The sequence below is a fragment of the Acanthopagrus latus genome, chromosome 19 (assembly GCF_904848185.1).
Source record: "Acanthopagrus latus isolate v.2019 chromosome 19, fAcaLat1.1, whole genome shotgun sequence".
Classification (NCBI taxonomy): domain Eukaryota; kingdom Metazoa; phylum Chordata; class Actinopteri; order Spariformes; family Sparidae; genus Acanthopagrus; species Acanthopagrus latus.
In genome coordinates this window covers 18,192,365-18,215,009 of record NC_051057.1, presented here as the reverse complement: position 1 = coordinate 18,215,009, position 22,645 = coordinate 18,192,365, and the positions used below count along the sequence as shown (strand labels likewise).

Here is a 22,645-nt window from a genome sequence, read left to right as displayed (position 1 = left end):
AAAACAGTTGGTGACTTTTTTTTAAAATTTCACAACTGATCCATTATTAGATGTTGCTGTAGTTAAGAGTAAATAAGCAAAAACATGTGATTTCACATTTTAAAGGTGCATTATGTAGTTTTGGGGACGGTCAGAAGAGGAATATCTTTGGCTGTTTTTTGTTTTGCCTGAACAAACTAAATAAACACACTGTCTTTGAATAGACAAACTGACCTTAAAGGACAAAACAATTTCATAATGTTTTACTTTGTTTATATGTGGCGGACCCTGCCACCTTTCTAGCTTCAAACAGTGTTCTGGGGATCAGCTTGTTTATTTATGGATTACTGAGTTTGTATTATTAGCTCATTTTATATAGTAAATATCACGTTCTCCTTTCTAAAGCTACGTAGTGTCCCCTTTTCGAAGTTGGAACCAGCCAGCATTTTTACATTTTGCAGACTGGCCTCGAATTACTGGAATTATTAATTGATCATCAAAATATTGTTGCAGATTTGCAACAGATTTGCAGATTTCTGCACAAATTGTTGCAGCTCCACTCTCTTATGACTGTATATTGACTCCTTATGTTGCCTTTTCCCATCTTCAGTCCTTGAAACACACTTAATGTTTGAAAGTGCCCTTCGAAGTGAATTTAAAGCGCGGATCTTGCTGAGTTTTAAACTTCTTCTTCTCCAAAACTTCACAGCGGCCCTTTTTAAAAAGGGTTGGTGATTGTACTGCGCTGCCAGTCTTTGATTTACAACTGTTTACAAAAAGGCAATCGCTGAAATATACCTTCTATTTCTACCTTCTGCTTCACAAATGTGTGCCAGTGCAGCGAGAGTTCCCGCTGATCTTTGGCTCCTTTATTTTCTCCGCTCAGGCAGATGCTTGGCCGAGCGGAGACGCTGCCAAGGAGTACTCTGCGGTCGTCACGTACTGTGCTGCTGGACTAAAATCCTTAAAAGACCGATACACCCCCACCACCCGCTCGGCCTCCGCCACTGGAGCGGTGCCAGCTCAACGAGAAGGATCACCGGGGTTCAAGCGGGCTGATACAGTAAATTAGAGGCTGCTTTTGTTTCTTATGTGCTTTCTCTGATTGAAAAGTATCGTCTACTCGCTGTCCTGTTAAGTGTTAGTGTCTCACTATGTTCTCTTCAAGGCAGCACGCAAGTTTTCTGGCCTATTAGTGATGGGCTGTAAAGTGTAAGCATTACTTCTTTCACCACACTTCACTGTTTTTTGTGTTTTTTGTTTTTTTTTTTCCCACACAAATGACAAAGACTCAGTCCATCAGACACTGTATTATCATATACACATAAAAAATTGATTCCGCATGTGGGGATGGATCATTGATTTTATTGTTTGCACTCATCTTGACATTCTGTCAAGCACAGCGAGGAAACATGGCGGGTGGTGCCCCGTATCCATGGATACGGGCTGGAGATGGCTGAGAGATTGGAAGGGCTGGGGGCTGGTACAGAGGAGCTGAGTTGGCAGGGGTCCTGGCAGTTCCGCTCTTTAATAGAGGTTCTTCTGCACGTAGGCGGCAATGTACTTGACGGCCAGCATGGTCTCCTCGCATGTGGGCTTGATCTGAGACTCGGGCAGCAGGAAGCCGTAACGACCAGTGTCACGCAACTCGAAGGTGTAGGAATACTTCACACCCAGGTCGTAGGCCCAGTCGTCAGAGCCACCAGCAGCAGGGTCTGAGGGAAGATAAGGAGAGGGGGATTATTCAGATATGGGGGATATGCAGATGACCTGCGACGGCCAAAAAGGAAAAAAGAAAAATCCTTTGTTTGCTAGAAATAGCTTTCTCTCAGGCTAAGTCATTGCTTTTTGTTGCTACAGGGCCGATTCTTTTAAAAGACGATTGTGCATCATGAAAACATCATAATAAATATTATCATAGGTAATCAAGCTTCCTGTCAAAACACTATTTCTGCATGCTTCAAATGCAGCTGCAGTATTGGTTGTACTTACAGATGGTTGTGGCACCGGGTCCACTGGTGTATCTGGTACCGTACAGACTACGCAGAGCAGAGGAGGCTCCCTCAGCAACCTTCATCTACAAGGCAGAGAAGAATACAAAGTGGTTAATGTGTTGAAGGACAAAACAGACGGTTTTCAACCATATCAATGGTGCAGTATGCAGTATGACTGCCGCTGACTGTGGCTGCCATGAGCTAGTTAGCTCAGTTAGCAGTGCAGGTAGCAGTAAAGGGAGGGAGGGAGCTTTGGACTAGGACAGTCTGAGGCTAGCTGGTTAGCATGCTAACTTCATAAAATATTCCTGCAAAACATTACATTAACATCATGTCAACACTGTTGCAGTATTACTTCAAATTCTCTTGGTCTCGCTATCGTTAGTTTTGAAATGGAGTCCGCAAACAAAATTACCAGCTTCCCACATACCACCGTTCCACAGAGCCCCTTTAAGTAGAGTGGTATTCATACATAATTAAATACTTTGATATAATATGAACTGAATTTACAAACTTCAAACACCATTAGAGAGTAGCAATATCCCTCTAAACTATCTAACATTAGCTAACGTCATACCAGACCAAGTAAGTAAAAAAATTCAAAACTACACATTGCACCTTTTCATTCTTTCAGAAAGAGAGCAAAACAAATATTAAACTACAGCAGGAAGTAAGGACACTAAATATATGTCTTCTGCCCTGCAGCATCAACCGTCCCACTAATTCAACATTTTTGCTGGTCTTACAGAAAATATTTTTGAAAAAAAGCCTCAGTGAGTTCCAACAGGAAATGAAAACCCCAGAGAAATGCACGGGCAGGAAATGGTATTTCTGGGAGAAACAGATGAGTTATGACAGATACCCGGAGTTCTTTTGTTCTGTAAAGTGTCAGAGGAGAGCTTAAATTACAAGTGAGTAATAGCGAAGGCAGAGACGTGTGATCTGCCTCAGTTAGTTAGTGTGAGAGCTGGAGCAGGGGTGTGAGCGTTCGCTGTGCAGCCCTCGGACACCCCAGTGAGAGGTAAAAGAGCCATGAGAATGAGGCGTATGAGCAGGGAGTAAATGATTTGCAGCAGCTAAATGTGGCCTTTAGATAAGAGTCATAATGGGACCTGGTTGGATTCTTGGTTAAGCTTTCGAAACACCTTTTAAAGATTTTAAAATTGGTTTCTGTAGTGTTCATAGAATATCAGTTTCATTTTCTGCTATCGAATTGAGATGCGCATCTGGAAACGCAGTGAGAAAGACGTCTTTCATGGCACACAGTCTGTGTCCAGTGAATAAAATCCAAATGCTGCTGTCATGTTATAAGAGTACTTTCACCTTTGAGAAACGCATTGATCGAAAATGAACATATCTTCTAATCTGTGGTTATTGCACAGTCTAGTGATGCATGTGACGCCGCCATGATGAATAATTATATAGCCATTGTGACTGGCCAAGCATTCTAGTTTATACCCAGACAATATGCAGTAGAGATTTATGGCATATAATGATGACTTACCAGCTCGTTGTGGTCAGCAGCCAGATCGTAGGTGTAGGAGTAGGGGAAGAGCAGCAGCTGGGAGTAGGAGTGGATGGTGAGGTAGGCCTTGATGGTGGACTTGTTCCTGCGGATGAAGTCGGCAACATTCTTGACCTCGATCTCAGACTCGGGAGTGTATCCACAGAAGGTGTCGCTGCAGGGGTTGCTGGAGGCACCCAAGGCTGCAATGAAGGTTACATTGTGGGGAAGCGTTAATAGCTATTGTGTTTTATATTGTGTTTTTATATACTTTTTCAAACTATAAACATGAAATTCAATTCACTGATATTGAGGAGTACGACTGTTCAACTTTCTGGGTATAAAATTAGCTGGCGTGTCCTTCTAGTTAAGCCCTTGGCTAATATGAAGGGGGATAAATATCATTTAAGGGTGCAGCTTTTCTAGAATTTCCAAATGTCATCAGACCAAATTAATCAAATTCTGGCCGTGAAATTACTTCAAACATTGTTTTCAATGCTCTTTGTGTCCATTATCAAAACCATGATCTTTTTCTAAACTTAGCCAAGTTGTTTTAATATCTAATCCTAACCCCAACCCTGACAACAATAAATTCAGTAAGTCTACAAGTAAAAATCCCAAATTTCTACACCTGATAGGAAGTCGGGTGCAAGATTGATTCATCCATTACATCCTGCAGTAAAAACAGGCGTCCTTGAGGCTTTGTAGTGAAAAAAAACATCTCATGAAATCACCCAAACTATCTCACAAGGCAGATGATCACATTCCTCACACGTAGATATGAGGTCAAATACACAATTACTGAAAAAAAGGCAACATGCACTTAGTGCACAGGCTGTGACGGAGCCCGTCGAAGTGAGCAATTCTGCTCCTGGAAAAACCACACCCAGCTGGGTGAAATACCAAGTTTTAATCACTCGTCTTGGAGGATTGGTCTACACACACTCCCTCTTCAAGCCAAAAATGAAGCCAAAATATCCCAGAGGGTGGGGGTTTATTATGACCTATACTGCAGCAAGCCACGAGGGGGCGATCAATACGTTTTGGCTTCACATTAAGGGAGCTGTCATGTCATGCATCTTTATATACGGTCAGTGGTTCCAGGAAAGGCCATAAAGTCATAACAGAAAGACTGGAGGTGTGGAGGTTGAAAGATGTGGCTGCATAATCCAGTGAAATATGCATCATGGGAAATGTTGTATTTAAGGTTTTTAGGGTGTGACTCATTGATATCTTGGCTTCTGCTGCACAGATTTGACCCATTCTTGTTTTAATATGCTGCTCATAAAGCTCCTATTCTTCATGCAAGCACAACAACAACGACAAAAAAAACACTGGAGTACCCCTTTAAGATGTAACTGTACATGTTACACTTACAGCACCAGCCGGCGTCGAAGTTCCTGTTGGGATCAGCTCCAATGCAGCTGGATCCAGATCTCCTGGAGCGGGTCTTCCTCCACATCCTGTTCTAAAGTCCCCGAGGTGGACAAAATAAACATGTCAGACAAAATAAACAGGACAGCATGGACTCTACTGGCTTGGACTCCAAAGTTAGGCCCAAAGTCGTAACGTACGCTCTTGTGGGTGAAGTCGTAGCCATCAATGTTGAAGACGGGCAGAACGTAGACATCCATCTGGTCGAGCAGGCTGGTCATCTGAGAGTCAGTGCCGTAGGTGGACAGAGCCTGAGGAAGAGTGGAAAGAAATGATCTTCTGCAATCTTTAGAAGCCTCTGCATTAATATTTGTCACACCCACGCCCAGGCGTCCTCTTTACCTCCTTGACGAACCACTGGCAGAAAGCAGGAGAGATCCACTCTCTGGCGTGGATACCACAGTCCATGAAGATAGCGGGCTTGGTGGAGCTGGATGCCTTACCGATCTGTGGTCATAAGAGGAAATTGTGAAACGTTTGCTCGATGTGATTTTTAGTCGATAAATGCTAAAATCCTCCACAGAAAATACAGCAGATAAGTCTCGAGATACCTTGAGAACGGTCATGGCGCGTCCCTCGTAGGTGTTTCCAATCACCTGCTTGGTCATCAGACCAGAGCTGGAGGAGGTCATGGAGGACATCCAGGCCTCAATCTGAAATTTAACAAGTAAGAAGATGAAGTAACAGTCCAATCAGGGAAGAAATGATGACAAAATTATCTTTTTTGGCTTCTTACATCAGCCCAGGTGTTGTACTTGGTGTAGCTGTGGGCTCTGGGAGTGGGCTTCAGGTCAGCCTGGCCATCGATAGCAGCCTGCAGATCCTCAATGAGGACGCTGAGAGGGGGGATTCGGTAAAAAAAAAGTCACATTTAAACCTTGTGTTGAAGACGTTTTTTGATTGAAAGACTTTGATTTTGCTTTATCCTCTGGTGACTTGCCTGTGCTCCATGTCACTCTGCTGCAGCAGGGTGTACAGCATGTCGAGGTAGATGGCAGGCACACGGATGTCCACATCAGTGCCGACGGTCACAACCTCAGCATTCTCGGGGCTCCAGAAATCAACCTGCAGATGGCGCCAGAGGAAAACACATGAGCACGTCGAGGCGCTATGAACTCTTGCATACAGCATTTCAGCTTCTCATTTCACACTTGAGATGAGATGCCAAAGAGCCGGCAAATATTGACAGTATTTGATCTAAGTTAATGTTATTTGCATATCTGATTGGGCATTGAGTGATTTTTCAGGTCCAATTTAGCCCTTTTTAAACAATTAGCAAACCAATTAAACCCCTGTAGTGAGTGAGAACAGCACTATAAGGTGTGAGAGAGACAGAGAGAGAGAGAGAGAGAGAAGGTAGCAAGGTACCTCGATGCTCTTAGCCAGGTCCTTAATGAAGGTCACATGCTCATCTTGCACAGGCTTCAGACGGAACACTTTCTCTCTGGCGAAAAAAAGAAAAATGAGAGAGGTTACATATACGGTACAATGGCCACAGATTTTGTGCTTCACAGAACGAGGCAAACTTCACAAGCTCTGATCACTTCACATGAAGGTGTCTTGAAATCAGACAGTCAAACCCAGTGGGTTACAACGTTTGAGATGTGACCTCCCGAGAAAAAAAATCATCAAACAATTCATGTTGAAAATGAGCTGAGTAGCAGCGTGCGTTGTCAGTGTTTTTGAGAATTTCACTTGGACCCTAACCCACTTTTTTTTTTTGGATTTCTCTCTTTTTTAAGGCTAATTATATCTTTGGTAAATGCAATGTGACATAACAACTATTCCCCAGTCTAAAATATGTCTCTTTTCTCCACGACCTCCTGGTGAACTATGGAAAACATCTCGGGGACCCCCCGAGGGTCCTTAACCTAGGTTGAGAACCAATGACTATCATGTAAACAACATACTTAAATGTTAAAACTACCCTACTGCATCACTTTCCTCTTCAAAAGTTTTTTTATTTCTGTTCTGTTATAGTGGTTGAAATGGCTTCTGGGAGGCCCTGAAGCTGTTGAAGCTCCTGGTTTGATCCACGTAAATAAAACTGAAACTCTTAAAACGGCACCCACTTGCTTTAACAAGTCGTTTACCAATGGCAAAATATTAATATTGACATACTCTCAGTTGATGGTAGTCTGATGACACTGAAGCAGAATGCTGCCCTGTACTGTTCTGACTTGGTTGATAACTTCAGTTGTTAACATTAGCTAAATATCTCAATACACAGTAAACAGGTCATGACTCACTGTATAGTGTGTCATCCTGCTTGTGTCAGTCCATAACTTAAAATATAAATATCATATTGTTATAACTGAAAGCAATATGAAGTCTTTCTGTTTTTACCAAAGACTATATATTTACCCCTCAAAGCGAGCGACATCAGCCAGGGCAACAGCCACCAATCCAAACAGCACGAGGACCCTCATGGTTGCAGTGAGGCTGATCTCACTGCTCGACAGCTTTTATAAGCCCGAACCTGCCGCCTGTCCACCTATCCCCATCCGTGATGCAGCAACGTGTCATACATTCCCCCAAAAAAGATCTTGCAAGGTGCACCTGTTATTTTCAGGTGTTGCGTGGAAGAACTGAGGCCTGTGTGATGTGTGGTCAATGATTAATAGATGCTCGAGGTGGACAATTTTAAGCCAAGGTCACTTGATTCTGATTCTTACCTATCGTTAGATCAACTCTTATTTCTAGACGGTTTGGTCACTAATGACTGATCGTGACTCGTGAGGATGATTTGTCTCTTTTCGTCATGAGAGAATGAAAAGGAAACTAACAACCAAGAACTTTGGATCGTTTCATTTTATTCATATTTTCATATATTCACAAACTGTACACTTACAGAGTAGGACAAAAAATATCAACATGTTTAAATACCACAAAGACAACTGTCAGAAATATGAACAATGACCAACCTACCTGGAGTGTTTGTGTAGCACTCTTTATTTGTACAGCATGTTACTCCCAGAGTAGGACATTTTTCAGCATTGCAATCTTAATATGCAAACACGTATTATTCACAACGAGGAACACGTAATTTATCATTACCACATACAGCAACTTACAACATGTTTTTATTCATCGATATAAACTCACATCACATTTTTTTGCTACACTTGTTTAATTGTTCCATGTATACACAGAGCATGCATGGGTGGCGTATGATCATTATTTTCATTTTCATTTTTTTTTTTTTTTCTTGCTTTGGCATCTTCGCCGAGCACTTGATCACTGTTTCCGACCGGTGAACGGCCTGCTGAGCACACACAACAGTTATCACTGGACGATATATTACTGCACTGTATCCTGAAGGCATACAAAATCCTGCCGTGCATGTAACTTATATATATTTATAGGGGATAAGCAATTGTAATTACGTATAGTCTTTCCTCGTTTTGTGTGACATGCAATGGTTTATGAATAATTATTCTGCAAATAAGCCTTTAACAAGGTAGTGAATGTCTCTTGGACTGACATGAATACAACATTTCAACCATTCTGCATGGTTCAGTGCTTGGTAATACAGTTGGGGTTTTAAAAGCATGGAATGTCTCCATCCCCAGCCTCTTTACCACAAACCAAAAGAGCGGGGAGAGTGACCTTGTACCCTCAGTCTGGATTTTTCCCTCACTTTACGTCAGAGGAGGCCTTACTTTTGGTCGTGAGGCTCAGGGCCTCAGAGGCGCGAAAAGAGAGGGTGCTCATCTTGGAGCTGATGCTCGGGTGAGGCCCGGGCGCTCCGCCCAGCGAGCAGCGCAACAAGCGCAGTAAGTTTTTGCGGAAGTTGTTCCCAACAAAGCCATACACGATGGGGTTAACGCAGCTATTGAAGTAGGCGATGCAGATGGTGAAGGGCATGGCGGTGTCGATGATTTCGATGATAGCGCAGTTCTCCACCAGTGTCAGCTGGGTGAGCACCTGCATCAAGTGGAACACCTGATGAGGCACCCAGCACAGGAAGAAGGCCAGGACAGCTGCTGCAAGCATGCGCAGCACCTCATCGTCACGAGACCGGGAGCTTTTCTGGATGTGTTTTGCGCCCAGCAGCGCCCGTCCGATGAGGCAGTAACAGGTAATGATGATGATGAAGGGCACCAGGAAGCCCAGCAGGCTTTTCATCAGGCCGATGGCCAGCGGGAGCTCCTTCAACATTACAGCATTGCCAGTTTTTGGGTGCAGAATGCCACACACCGTCCTATTGTCTGTAATGTTGTGCACATCCCTGGTGAGCGCTGTGGGCACGCTCAGCACAAAGGCAAAAAGCCAGATGACCACACAGGTGATTCGTGCGTACACCACAGTGCGAAACCTGCGTGATCTCACAGGTTGGACGATGGCGAGGTAACGGTCGATACTGAGCGCCGTGAGGAAGAAGATGCTGGTGTAGAGGTTGAAAATCACCAGCCCTGCGCTGGCCTTGCACAGGAATCCTCCAAAGGGCCAGTTATAGCCCGTGGCTGTGAAGGTGGCCCACATGGGCAAGGTGATGACGAAGGTGAGGTCAGAAATAGCTAGGTTGAGCACAAAAATGTGAGCCACCGTCTTGAGCTTCATGTAGCAGTAGATGACAGCCACTACCATACTGTTCCCGATGATACCGATGACAAAGTTACAGCTGTAGACAATGGGCACCAATGTGAAGATGAATTCATGGCTTCCAGTATTGCCGCACGTCAGAATTATCCCTTCTGTCGTCTCTGCCGTTACATTTGGCATTTTCCCTTTTTAGTGCCAGGTCCTGGGACTTTTAAACAGGGGGGCCTTGTCGGCAGGGTGCGTCTGTGGTGACTGATACAGGCCTTGGGCGAGGGCCTCAGCGAGTCCTATAAAGGAAACACAACAAAAATGTCACAGGCAGTCTGGGGGAAGAGTCATCATTACTGCTGGCATGGTCCATAAACGCTAATCCACACGAGCACCCATGAAAGTGCTCACCCTACACCAGCTCATTAAAGACCTGCACATTAAAGCCATCCTGACGCGTTTTGTTATTTCTGTAAAATAAGAAGCCATGAGAAACAGATGTTGTATGTTATTCAATATTCCAAAAATGCCCTTTGTAACATCGTTATTCAGACCGTCTGCCTGCTCCCCTCTCCTTTAAATCGTCTCTCGGCTAATGAACGGCAACAGTAAAAACTGTACAGTGTTTATCAAATGGTCCGTCCATCTGGGTCGACCGTCGGCACCCGGAAGGAGAACATTTATGCCTCGTGTTACGACCTGTGTTAATGAAGACTGCATGGCAAAGCGCGAGCTCGGGTAACAACGCCATTAAACACCAAGGTACCGAGGGGAGCGAGGGAGGAGAGAGAAGGAGAGGGTTGAGACTCCAGTCACTGTAAAAGACATGTCACGTTTCAAACCCTCGGTGTGCGGAGATACATTGTACCCAGCATGGGAACTTCTAATCAGCACACACCTAAACAAACAGGACAGCAGGGATTCGGCTCTGTGGAAACTTTGCTCTGTGAGAAAATCAAACCTGCGTGCTGCGGAAATTTTGCCTTGGGGCTGCTTTTGTACAAGCAGAATGTGAAATGGGAGTAAAAAACAAATTGCTGAGAGTCTTTATGTTTAATAGAATAGCTTAGCAAACATCATTAGCATGGCTGATGTAATAATATTAGCATAAACCTGATGTGTACTATTACCATCGCTGCAAAGATAGTTTGTGCTACTAATTGCATGAAAATGACAACATGTTTGAGGTCGTGCTACAACCAAACAGATGCCAGGGGAGCTCAAACATGGAAAAACAGCACATGCAGCCAATAAAACGACGATTTTACGGGCTGTTCCTTTACAGTATGAAGTTGAATACTCTTGTGAACTTCCCACAATCGAAAACCTCTGATTAGCAGTTTGACAAAACTGAGCAGGTGTTTTAGCCACAAGATGGCATTCTAGTGTTAAGATTTTTACTCTTCTCACCTCACAGCTGACACAGTGAATTGATACGATGGAAAACGTGTTGATACATTTAATTCTACCTCAACCAGCATGGACACAGGAAGCTTTGAAAATGTGGGTGAGACAATTTGAACAGAGCCGTTTTTTGTTTTTTTATTGTAATAGAGTAGATGTAATTTCAGGTGTTCTGGTGGTTTGATATTTTATCTGGTTTTAATGTTGCAATTGTTTATCCAGAGGAAGTGCCCCAGATAGTTGAAGACTTTCAAAAGCAAAGCTAAAAGATATTCACTGAGGTCATATTCTGCTCATTTTCACATACATACTTTTACTTGGGGATCCTAGTAGAATAAGTTTAAATACTTCCTCAACACAATATTTTATATTATTATTCCATATGGTGCATGGCTGCAGCACCCCTTTACACACTGTATCTTCGTTCACTCTGTTTTAGCTACAGAGTGAGACACCTCACCTCTGTTCAATCTGTGATGTCTGTTGGACATGCACATTATGTATTGGGCAGGATGTAGCCAATCAGATAAGTAGGGCAGGTCATACAGAGTAAGGTAGTGTGATCTAAAATAACAATGCTACAGCAGTAGCAACTGTATGTCCGCTGACTGACTGGAATATATATATATAATATATAATATTAATATTATTATCATTTTGGGCAGTGCAGGAGCGTTTTCTGTGGGAAAGAGTAACTCCCAAAAATACTTCATAGCAAAATAAAGGAAAAGCAAAAACCTCTTTTAGTGACTAATTTAAAGTTTAGTGGCACAGGCTTGTGATAAAATGTTCTTTTTTGGCTAAAAATACACATTTGATAACATTTAAAATAGAGGAATAACTTAAGTCAATACATAGTTTGAATGATTTTTCTTTTTTTCTTTTTCATAAATAAACAGTAACCTCACACTGTTGGTGTGTACTGTAAGTGCCCAGTGGTCTCATAATGTAATGGTTGGACTGTAAAAAGATAATAATAAAAACAAAATCTTAAAGTTACAGCTACCCCTGCTTGATCCCCTTAATCCTGTCTTGTTAACATCTCTTCATCTTCATTTCATCCCTTTCTTTCTCTCCCTCTGTTTTAGTCTCATTTGCCATCTTTGTTTCCTCCTTCCTGTTGAGTTTCCCTTCATCCTACCAAGTTTATTCTTTTTGTTCAAGGCTCTTTGTGGTGACCGTGTGCGTCCAACCTCAACTCAGTTTCATGGCATTGGTACTTCAATGACAAATTAACATCTAGTTTACTACAAGTCATTTAAAAAAGGTAAAACACTAACCCATGTAAGTCAGTCCAGAAATGTGTTTATATCTAAAAAAAAAAAACATTAAAAAATGTGCCTTTTGTTTCTGCTCTCGCAGCTACTGTGCGCTTATAAAAACCTTCCCTATCTGCATTCCTGCTGCCTCTGGTTGGCATTAAGACAGTCTGAGCCCTTCCACTCGAACCACTTTATCTCCAAGTCAAAGATCTTCTCATTTTCCACCAGGTTTCGGTGGATGAATTCTTTACAAAAAAAAGAAAAAGCACTAAAGCAACAGCCATATCGGTTGCAGATGTGTGGATTGTCGAGCGTGGAAGATGTGTGGCTGCCAAAGGCAACAGAATAATGAAATATCTCTGTGAGTTTCCTGCACAGGCCCTGCTCTAGTAGGTGTATGGTAAAGCACCAACACAGATGTCATCCCCGGGATTTACTGTACATGTGTTTTCTTTCGTTAATGATTATAACAGTGGGTGGCTGTAAATTTAAACTAGGCAGAAGAGAGCGACAGCACATATCATTTACTCAGTTTAGGGATTTAAAACCGTTTCAGGCAATCTCTTGATGCTGCGAAGATTTCTGATGACCACAAATGGAAATGTGGGAGAAAATCGACACCGCTTGCCTTTTACTATTACTGGTAGGGCTGGCGTTTTAACTGCTGGTGTTTTTCCATGAGGGAGATGCTCAAGGCGAGGGAGGAATATAAACAACGCTGAAAGTTATTGCTGCCTATATATGTAAGTGAGGCCCATAATAAAGGTAAGGTGGCAAGGACAGAAGGCGACTCGGAAGCAGGTGATTTACGGCGGCCGTGTCTCTGAGTGAGATGGCACATTACTGAATGACAGCCATAAACCCTGGGTGACCACAGACAGGAAGGTAAACACCCACTTCACAAGGTCCACAAACAAGCTGCATCCTCTCGGGCACGACAATGCGCAGCGAGGGCTCGGCGCTGTTTGCAACCACACAGCTGCTTACAATGAATGATACGATCTGGATCTGGAGGAAGTTTGGGGACATTTCTGCTGCTGAATGCTACTGTAGTAGCCACATTCCATTCCCAAACCTATTTTGGGGGGTGGGGTGGGGGGTTGAATGCAGCCTCTTCCCAGGGATCATGGGAAATCCTTAGAAAGTTTCATCTTCACATCTGGGCAGGCCAAAAAAGACACCACTTGGATCGAACCCCATCAACACAGCTATCTGAGGGCGCTCTCGTCCCGCCTGCTCTGACATGAGCACCACCATCTGGCTGCCCTCAGAGAGCGCCACTAAAATGTCTGGTTGATGGAGTTAATGATTTATATCAGCCCATTATGAAGTGAAGTTCATCTTACAAGGAACACACCGCCTCAGCCGCCCGGCTCATGATCATCCACTCGTATAGGCCTCGTTTCAGGTCAACAGGTGCCTTGAAACTCAACTTTAAAGCGACATAATTGAACTTTTTACCTTGAAATAACCGCTTCAAAATCATTGTGACGGTACAGTGTCGTAATAGGGTGAATGGTGTCTCTATCACTTGTTTCTGCACAATGTAAGTAGGATCACAGCATTACATACACGTTAACTTCAAGATACAAGTCTTCAATGTGTTACATTGTGATGCAACATTGCAATGAATGTTGTTCGTAGTTGGCACCTACATTAAATCTGGCAAATTGGTACCGGCCTGGGATTTTTGTGTTTACGAGAGTGGTGCAGCACTCAGAAAAATTGCGGGAGGGCGCCAAATTGCACAACATTTCTACATAATGTTGCTTTAAACATGCTGCAGGAACAGCTATTTAAACTGCCACCAATGCACATCAGTCTCAAAACGCCATTACAGCTTAATCGGTCACTACTGCACCTTGTAGAGTCATAATATGGGTGTCTAAAGAGTGAAGCGCACCTCAACCGCAGCCTCCTACAACTCACTTCCTCCTGACTCAACTTACAAGAGTGTCTCTTTACCTGAAGGGGTTTTTGAAGTAGGAAACTTGACCAAGTGTAAACTCACCTCCTGCTATAAAAGAAAACCCTAAGAAATCTGATTCTGCCGCGCAGCGAAGACGATTACGACTTGTGATTTATACGTAAATGTCCAGAAAGAGAAGGAACAGACGATTTTGACTCAGTGTGCATGTGACAGAGTGACAGAATCCATGACCTACATGAAGACTTGACTTCTGCATGCAGGAAAGGGGGCTAATGGAAATATTGGCCTCAGCGACCATGTCTACATTTTTCCTGTTTGTAAGACTGCTCTTTCATGTGACAGCACAAACTTGCAGCCTGTACAACGTCCTTTCATTTCCTGTCCTGGATATTTTATGAAACGAGCCATCGGCATTTTCAACTAGAAAAACAAAACACATTCTTAGGCTTTTTGTCTTCTCTCATTTCAATCATGAGAAGAGTATACTGGAGAACCTGAGATTATATCATGTAATACATTTACTGACCCTCAGTGTAGCTTTTGTGTCAGCATAGTAAAATTGGGTGGGGTGAGGCAGAGCTCTCGTTTTAAAGTAGCACTATGTTATTTTGGACCTGTAATTTTCAACAATATCAATGAGGTCAACTAAGAAATGTTTATTTTTTCCATAACTGAATAAACAAGCTGTTCACAGATGAAAATAAGGCCCGCAGAACACTGTTTGAAACTAGAAACGTGCCAGGGTCCGCCACACATAAACAAAGTGAAACAGTGTGGAACTGAGTTGTCCTTTAATGTCAGTTTGTTTATTCAGTCTTGAAAATGAAGAGAGCTTGTTTGTTTAGGCATTAAAAAAGACTATATTTCTCTGCAGACAGCAAATTTCAACATAGTGCTCCTTTGGGAGCGTGATGCTGAGCAGCTGTCACTCTGAACAACCCAGGAGGCTCTTTTCCTCTCTTCCTCAACCTGTTTTTCACCTCCCTCCCTGACTAACAATGCAGAAAACTAAATTTCACCTGCTTCTTTTTCAGTGACCTTTCCCTGTTATTCACCATCTTCCCTTTTCCTGCCTGCCCGAAGATTGAACTCCTGTGTATTTTTTGGGGGGAGCTACTGTTTATCAGGAAGCTGAACTCCTCGCGAATATGAGACAATGTAAACCTAACTATAGCCTCCATCCTTCCCTTCTTATAGTTTGCAGAAAGCAGTTCTGGATTCTTCTCATGCCAACCACACAACTACGGTGGCTCTTTTAAAGACTCTGCCCACACGCACACAGGACTTTCACATGAACTACTTGAACAAACAGCAACAACATGCAGCACCCATTATGCCACTGAATACATCTAATATTTTGCTCTCTGCACTCACCACATTGTGTCGGTTCCCAAGGTAATATGGGCGATTTATAACAAAGAGGTTATGAGATAAATATTTACAGAACCTGAAACCTTTTCGCGCCTAGTTGGAACATTGCAAATGGCTAAAAAGCAGCCGTAACGAGTTAAAGTTTGATGATCCAATCAGAGAGGCTCTTGCAAAAAAAAACAAAAAAAAAAAGTTGAATTTTCAAGGTTTCCTAGAGTTAGACTTGTGGATAATTCTTTTTAAAAAGTTCCTGAGAGTGGGGGTAAGGCGAGCTCTTACCTATGGAGCAGGACCAGGAGGCTGTTGATGCTTTCGGAGCAGGACAGACCGAGAGATAGAGCGACCACCGCGGTGTGCCAGTGGCTGCCTCTGATTTAACTTAACTGGTGGAGCGAGACGAGCAGGAATACCGTCTGACACACAAACACACTCGCACACCCCCACTATGACTCCCTCTCCCTCTCTCTTGCTCTCTCTCGCTCTCTCACACACACACTACAGTGATGAATGAATTACATCGCAGCTACATATTGTCCTGGCTAGTCTCTCTCTGGGGCTGCACACACAAACAAACACACGCAAGACCTTACACAATAGTACCACTCCTCCTCCTCCTCCTCCTCCTTCAGCCCTGCTCCGATAGCACCATCTTTCTCCCCTCTCCCCTTCCTGTCTGCTTTTAATCACTCATCTTTGTTTTTATGTTAAACTGAACGCTTCTTCTGACAGGTCGAGCTGACCAAAGTGCCAAATAGAGGGCCTTTTTGCTCGATCTTTTGAGGATATCACAGTTTTATTAACCACATCATGCACACTTACACTGGCAGCACTTTGTTCTATCTTACTTGAAAAGGACAGTTCACCCCAAAATTAAAAATCAATATTTTTGCATCCAGGGCCTAGCTTCATTTAGGTGTTTCTTGCATCAATTTAAATCAAAGTCTAGCAAAGTAGAAAAACTATAAATTACTGCTCATGCTGTTTTATTATGTGATGTCGAATAGTTTTGCTTTTCTTAAAGACTTATCTTTCCATATGACATATGCTGAGATTGAAGTGAGGAGCCTCACAGGGACAAGCTGCTCTGTATTATGGGGGTTAGGCACTAAAACTTTTGAGTCGACTCTGTTTCACAATCGGCATCTTTTATCCAATTTTACACATTACAGTGTATTTAAAGCTCTTGTGGAGAACTTAGCATACATGAAACGGGGAGTTTAAAGCGTTTTGTTGCTCCAGAGGAAGCTGCACGTAATCTGATTGATTACCTCAAGTGATGTCATCGAATTGCATTATGGGTAATGTAGAAACCAGGTTTTTGAAAAGCAGGCCACTGGCCTAGCATTGCTCTGTTACAGCACAGTTGAAAAACAAATGATCAAAACAGATTCAGCAGAACCAGATGTATCACTTCTTATTATTTTGTTACATAAAGTCTAAAGGCATCCACAGAAACTGAACATAAAACAATTTAGGAGAGAAGAAAAGGAAGAAAAAACTTACAGAGACTAAACAAACAACAAACAAAAGTATTCCTATTATCCTGATATCACCTTATTCCACACATTTTTGTTACTCTTCAAAACCTGGAGCCTTCATTACCCACAATGCAATAGCTGCTGAGTGACATCACTGGAGGCAATTTCTCAGCTAACATAATTACACAAAAGGCTTTATACTACCTTTTTTGCATCTGCAGAAATTCTCCCCCAAGACTTGTAAACGCACTTTAATTCATAAAATGTTGGATGCTAGAGGGCTTAACATTTTGCATTTTTCAGGCAAGTTTCAGCTTTGGGCCCCCATGGGAAAAGGGTTGGGCACCCATCGAACAGGGGGCTGCTTAGTTCGCTAGCCTCTTATCCAAGAGTAGACACATGTCTCCCACTGTTAATACTATCTAAGTCCATTGTATTTGAGAGAAGACAGACAGCTCTACAGCTGATATCTCCAAAACTTGACAACTCACATCAAAACAATCTCCATGGATAAAGAGCACTACAGGTAAGAGGGTGAACTGTCCCTTTAATGTCTTGACCATCTCTCTTCCCACACTAGTGACCATCTTTCATGCTATGACAGTCCCCTGTCTCTTGTCCTCTGCACAGCATGAAAGGAATGGCCAGGCTCTGACTGTGATTGGACCTGTCGACACACTTGTATTAATAGCTGCCATGAGCGCGCCCTTGGCTTGGATCAGGGTGTATCAGGGGCTGGGAATGGGGGGGGCAGAAAGTGGTGGGGTGGAGCCAGAGAGTTGGGTTACTGCTCGTTCTGTCACTCCTTACTGGGCTTCCAGAGAACATTTCCCATTTTCGAGCATGATTCAGCTGTCACTCATATGTCAGACTTCTTTTTTTTAAGGAAAGAGGTGGATGTATTGTGTGGAGAGTGTGAACGCATGTGCATGTGTCGGGGTGACCGAGCTGACGGCTCCCTGCGGTCAAGCGGGCTTTGTCGAGACTAATCATCTCTAAGTGTGATTGAAGCACTTGAATGTGACTTGTAAACCTGTGAAGAATAATTTTAATGTGCGACAAAAGAATTTGATTGGGAGGAATTTGAAGCCTGCACACTTTGTGGTTGTGTAATCCAGTTGTAATAAGAATTTCTATTTTTAGCAAACATCCATCAGACTCCCCTTGGCACTGAAGATATTTGCCTTCCACTATTCTCTTTTTCCAGGTCTTGACAGGTGTTGAGAAGTAGGTCACATTCCCGCCTCTCCGCCTCAGTCTGAAGCAGCTATCGTAACTGTCATGGAGATGGATAGTGATGGATGAGACGGCATGGCTGTCATCCGCTAAATCCCCCCAGTTTCTGTGTCGGCAGTGTTGACGGCGAAGAAAGCCATCACCTGGGTCAAAGGCAAACAAAGAAAGAAAGGAAAAACAAACACTTTGGACTAAGCGGAGGTCCTGTTTGGTGGCTTTTGCTCACTCATGTGTGACCCAGTCGTTTGAGAATGATCACATTTACTGAGCTTTCTATGGCTCGCAGCTCCTCAGAGGTCGCACAGGGTCAAATGGCAGCAGGTACAAAGATCAGGAGAACTTTTCAAAATCATCACATTCACCAGAGGGCTCTTGAGTTGGGGAGGAGGAGGAGGAGTGTCTCACTTTGTCTGAAACACAGCAACAGAGCCATTTACACCTCCAGGGGATTATGATCAGGCTCCATTATGTCTTCAATTACTGTGAATGATAAGAATCATCCATTAGGCAAACGTTATCTCATTGCGTGTCCTGTCACAGCAGCGAGCACACGTATGATATCAAATGGCCTGCGCCGTCTTGGTCTCGCTGCCACAAGAATTATCAACAGCCCGAATCTGACCTTCGAGAACCCTCAGGAAGCGAGGAGGGAGTTATGCATCGAGCTCCAAATCTGCACTGTATTTTCCACAAAACAAATAATTCTCAGCGTGGACAGGATGTTATTGCAACACCCTGCACTACAACACTGATTTACACTCCTGTAACACAAGCAGAAACAGATGTCGATGATTTAAAAATGGAGATCTGCTGGGGGAAGATTAGGTGGGAAAGGAAATTTCCTGTGGGACTATACCTTTTTTGGATGGATGGGTGGTGTTTATTTCCAGGTCGTGGTTGGTGCGTTTGCAAAGTAAAACCCCATGTCCTAAAATGAACTCCATAATTCACTCCATAAATGCCAAAATAAATGGTCATTCCAAAATTATTTCTGAATTCAAGTTGCGCAACATTTAGGAAGCTGAAGCAGCTGTAGTAAAACCAGAGATATACGCTCGTTTATCATCTATTGTGTAACACATCATTTCTGGGTGAGTAAGTTCAGAAAAGAGGACAAGGCCTAATCTCAAGTGCTCATAAAAAGTGGTGTGACAGTGGGCGATGTTCTTGCAAATCAGATCACACTAACAAGATTAGCTGTGTTAGCGCTTAAGCTGTAGTAGAATGAATTGGTGACTGGGGTAATTACTGGTAGCCCAGAGCACTGCGGGGAACGACGGACCTTTTACACCAGAACAACACAGGCAGCAAAATGCCAAACCAGCACACAGCCACCTGCTGAAGAAAGACAATACTGTGTGAAGGCTGAAGACTGAGCTCCAACTGTACAGGGCTAACCACTATGGTGTGACTGACCTATAAATACATTCTTCTTGTTCCTGTGTGATTGATCTGCATTTTTATCTGGTGACAAGAACCAAGCTGAACTGTATTAAATATAAAAATAACAAGAACATGTTTGTTTCCTCAGATGGTTATCATTAGTTTCTGTTGAAACGTTAAACTTTGCCAAATGGACAGATTTTACAGGGCAAGAAAGACTCTTCATATTTTGATATTTTTTATGAGCATCACTAGTTCCTCTGGAAGAGACTTGTACATGATTTATAGTATGCTGTGAAACTCTTTCTCATCAGCCCCAAATGAATTGTAGTCATGGACCAGTTTCACAACACTGGGAAAAGCCCAGGTGGAACTAATAACATTAGGGATGTCTATGTTCCAGCAATCACTGCAATGAAATGCAGCAATCAGTAATGTTATTAGATACACCTGTGTGTGAAATGTATACAGTGAAAAGGCCAGTTTTCCTTTTAAGGTATTGCCAGTGGGGGAAGGATGTATTCATTTCCTTTACTCAACTTTAAGTACTAATTCAAAATTGTGAAAATACTCTGAGACAAATGAAGATCATGCATTGAAAATATATCACATATAACCAGGAAAATGTACTTGAAGTAGTAAAAGTAAAGCCTCTGTGACTGTAAGCATACAAGTATGTATTAGGCTATATAATCACATCATCACTCATGCATTAATGGAGTTTTCTTGAAAGCAGACTCTTTATGTTTATATTCAGTGTTACACAACAAGTGTATGTGAGTGGATTCTTTCAGAAAGTTGGAAACTTGCACCATTTACATCCATGCTAACTAGCTTGCATACATCTTTGCAGCCTTCTGTTGGCACTTTACTGTCTTTTTCTAACACTTTTATGCCATAGTTGATCAGTGGATTAGTGTGACCCCTTTCCCAGACATTTTTACTTAAACATCAGATCATAAACCTTGGAATGTCAAAACAACTGATTGAAATGAGTTGAAAAATCCTTATAGCTTTTTAAAAAAAAAAAAAATTATTAATTAAAATGGTAGCTTTCCCTTTTATTTGCATTGTTTACAGGCCAGTCTTGCCCGTTCCAATATGGCGACGATGTTCACGTACGATCCAGCGCGTCAATGAGGCATTTACGTTTCTATATCAGTGACTGCAACCCTCAAAATCATAAAAACAGAACCCTGTCTTTGCTTGAAAATGATTTAAATGATCATCAGAAAAGTTTCCCCTCAATTTCGACATTCTGCTCACGTTAATCAGTTTATCGACTGATTACTTAAGCTGTTAGTGTATACTGTTGGGTCGTTTAATCAATAACTGCATCAGTGGCATTATTTACTCCAACGTACATTGAACGCACCGCCTCGCTCCGCCTGAAGTCTCGCGGTAGCGTGAAGACGCTAACTCGTCCCGCCAAACTGCTACGAAAACATTCTATGCTAGCTGTTACTCTTGCTAATGTGTAGCTAACTCACCGGTAGCTGTCACTTGAGCACGTCGTCTTTGAGAAGATACTTGGGGCTCCCTCTTGCTGCCTCTGGTCCAGTGAGTCCGCCTGTTTCCGTCGTTGTCCTCAAATCTGAACTTAAAACCGAAAGCCAGGTTTTCCGTCCCTGCTGTTGATGTTTGGTCCTGCTGCGACCCTGCTTCGCCTCATCAAGGTAAGAACTTGCTGCTTTCTTTTGCTGTTGCCAGAAGATGTCTTGGCTCTGTTGGTGTTTGTGTGGCCTATGGCTTTTGCTTTCCCTATTTAGTTATAATGCTTTGGTGAATACTCGTGTGTTAGCTATTATTGAATGTTGTTAGCTGAATTTGTGTTGTCTGACTGCACTTGGTTCTCTATTAGGAGATGCTAATGTTAACTTGGGCTCCAACTGTGTTCCTGCCTTTGCACGCTGGTGTTCCCTTGTATTGTTTGCTTCAGTGTAATCTAAAAATGGCTTTTATTTACCGCGCACCATATTTACAAAAAATATGTTTCAAAGAGGTAATATTATGCTAATTTTAAGGTTCATACTTTTATTTGGGGGTCCTACTAGAATAGGTTTACACACTTAAAGTTTCAAAATACTCATTATATTTTCTCAAATGGTCCATTGCTGCAGCACCTGTTTACACAACGTGTCTTTAATGCTTCATTTTAGCTACAGAGGGACACATCTGACCTCTGTTCAATCTTTGGTGAGAGTTGCAAATAAACATTACTTAACTGGCAGGATGTAGCCAATCAGATGTGGAGTACGGTGGGTCATGCCAAGTGAGGTAGTGAGATCCAAAATTGCACCACTACAGCTGGTAACCATGGCTGCGGTACAGCCTTTTATATTTTATTATGAACTTATGAACTATGAACTTATGTTTGAAAACACTAAAAAGTGAAACTATTATCGGTATCTGCTGAATAAATCCATATTGTGCATCCCAAGATAAAATGAATACATTTTACGGCTCCTTAAGACTTTCCAAATGTTCTTGCACCAAATGGCTCAACTGAAGATGGTGAAATTAGTAATTTTACATTTAAAAAATGTATTTTAAAAAGTCTTTTTGGGTCCCAGTGCATGATGTGATGTTGTAATTACGAGGTTTGGCCTCTGCAAAAGTTTGCTTCACAGCCTGGAGGTCTTCTTGGGGCCTGGTGTCCCCTCATAGTTGCCATAAATCAGGAGTTGTTGATGTGTTTGAAAGTATGTGGTAGAAAAACAAAAAGAAGTTTGTTGTTGCCAATGTCATTACGACGCCAAGTCCTGTTGGTTATTGTCTTATTAAACCTATCAAATATGTTTCATATTAGATTCCTTTGAACGGGCTGCTGTTCATGTTTTGGTGCAATCATGCCATCGTTATTTGCGTTTGCTCAATACATTCTTAACTCACTTCTGTATAACATTTCATAAAAGAAAAGACTGTGTGCTCCATCGCTCTGCCCACTGTTTTGCTCTGCTGCCGCTGTGCTGCACTTTTTCAAACTCTTGCATTGTTGTTCATACATGTTGAATTTCACAAGCTCCACCTCCACCATGACATCCACAGTTTTTCTGTGAGAACGCATTTGTCCTAAATTCCTGCTGTGCTGAACTGGATGAGGTCAGAGTCTGCATGCCAAATAATAACTTCTGTTC

The 22,645-nt window shown here is 42.6% G+C and overlaps 2 protein-coding genes and 1 long non-coding RNA gene across 4 annotated transcripts in view; 1 reads left to right on the top strand and 2 right to left on the bottom strand.

Moving 5' to 3' along the window:
- Positions 1-1,324: 1,324 nt before the first annotated feature.
- On the bottom strand, positions 1,325-7,361 carry cpb1 (carboxypeptidase B1 (tissue)). Its single transcript, XM_037079147.1, has 11 exons — positions 7,276-7,361; positions 6,280-6,355; positions 5,852-5,976; positions 5,648-5,747; positions 5,463-5,564; positions 5,254-5,358; positions 5,052-5,162; positions 4,855-4,945; positions 3,478-3,680; positions 1,972-2,056; positions 1,325-1,694 (listed from the first exon to the last, which is right to left on the bottom strand). The coding sequence occupies exons 1-11, from the start codon at positions 7,338-7,340 to the stop codon at positions 1,507-1,509; spliced, it is 1,251 nt and encodes a 416-aa protein (XP_036935042.1). The 5' UTR covers positions 7,341-7,361; the 3' UTR covers positions 1,325-1,506.
- A 343-nt stretch (positions 7,362-7,704) lies between these two features.
- On the bottom strand, positions 7,705-21,135 carry agtr1b (angiotensin II receptor, type 1b). 2 transcript variants are annotated; one of them, XM_037079157.1, is made up of 2 exons: positions 20,999-21,135; positions 7,705-9,743 (listed from the first exon to the last, which is right to left on the bottom strand). In XM_037079157.1, exon 2 carries the CDS (start codon positions 9,634-9,636, stop codon positions 8,548-8,550), a length of 1,089 nt encoding a protein of 362 aa, XP_036935052.1. In that variant the 5' UTR covers positions 9,637-9,743; positions 20,999-21,135; the 3' UTR covers positions 7,705-8,547. The 2 variants fall into 2 exon arrangements, with proteins under 2 accessions (XP_036935052.1, XP_036935051.1); XM_037079156.1 differs by lacking the exon at positions 20,999-21,135 and adding an exon at positions 15,691-15,941.
- Positions 21,054-22,645, top strand: part of LOC119008630 — a 51,376-nt gene continuing 49,784 nt past the window's right edge. The window contains exon 1 of the long non-coding RNA XR_005071470.1: positions 21,054-21,184. This is a non-coding gene — a long non-coding RNA (uncharacterized LOC119008630). The remainder of the gene's footprint in view (positions 21,185-22,645) is intronic.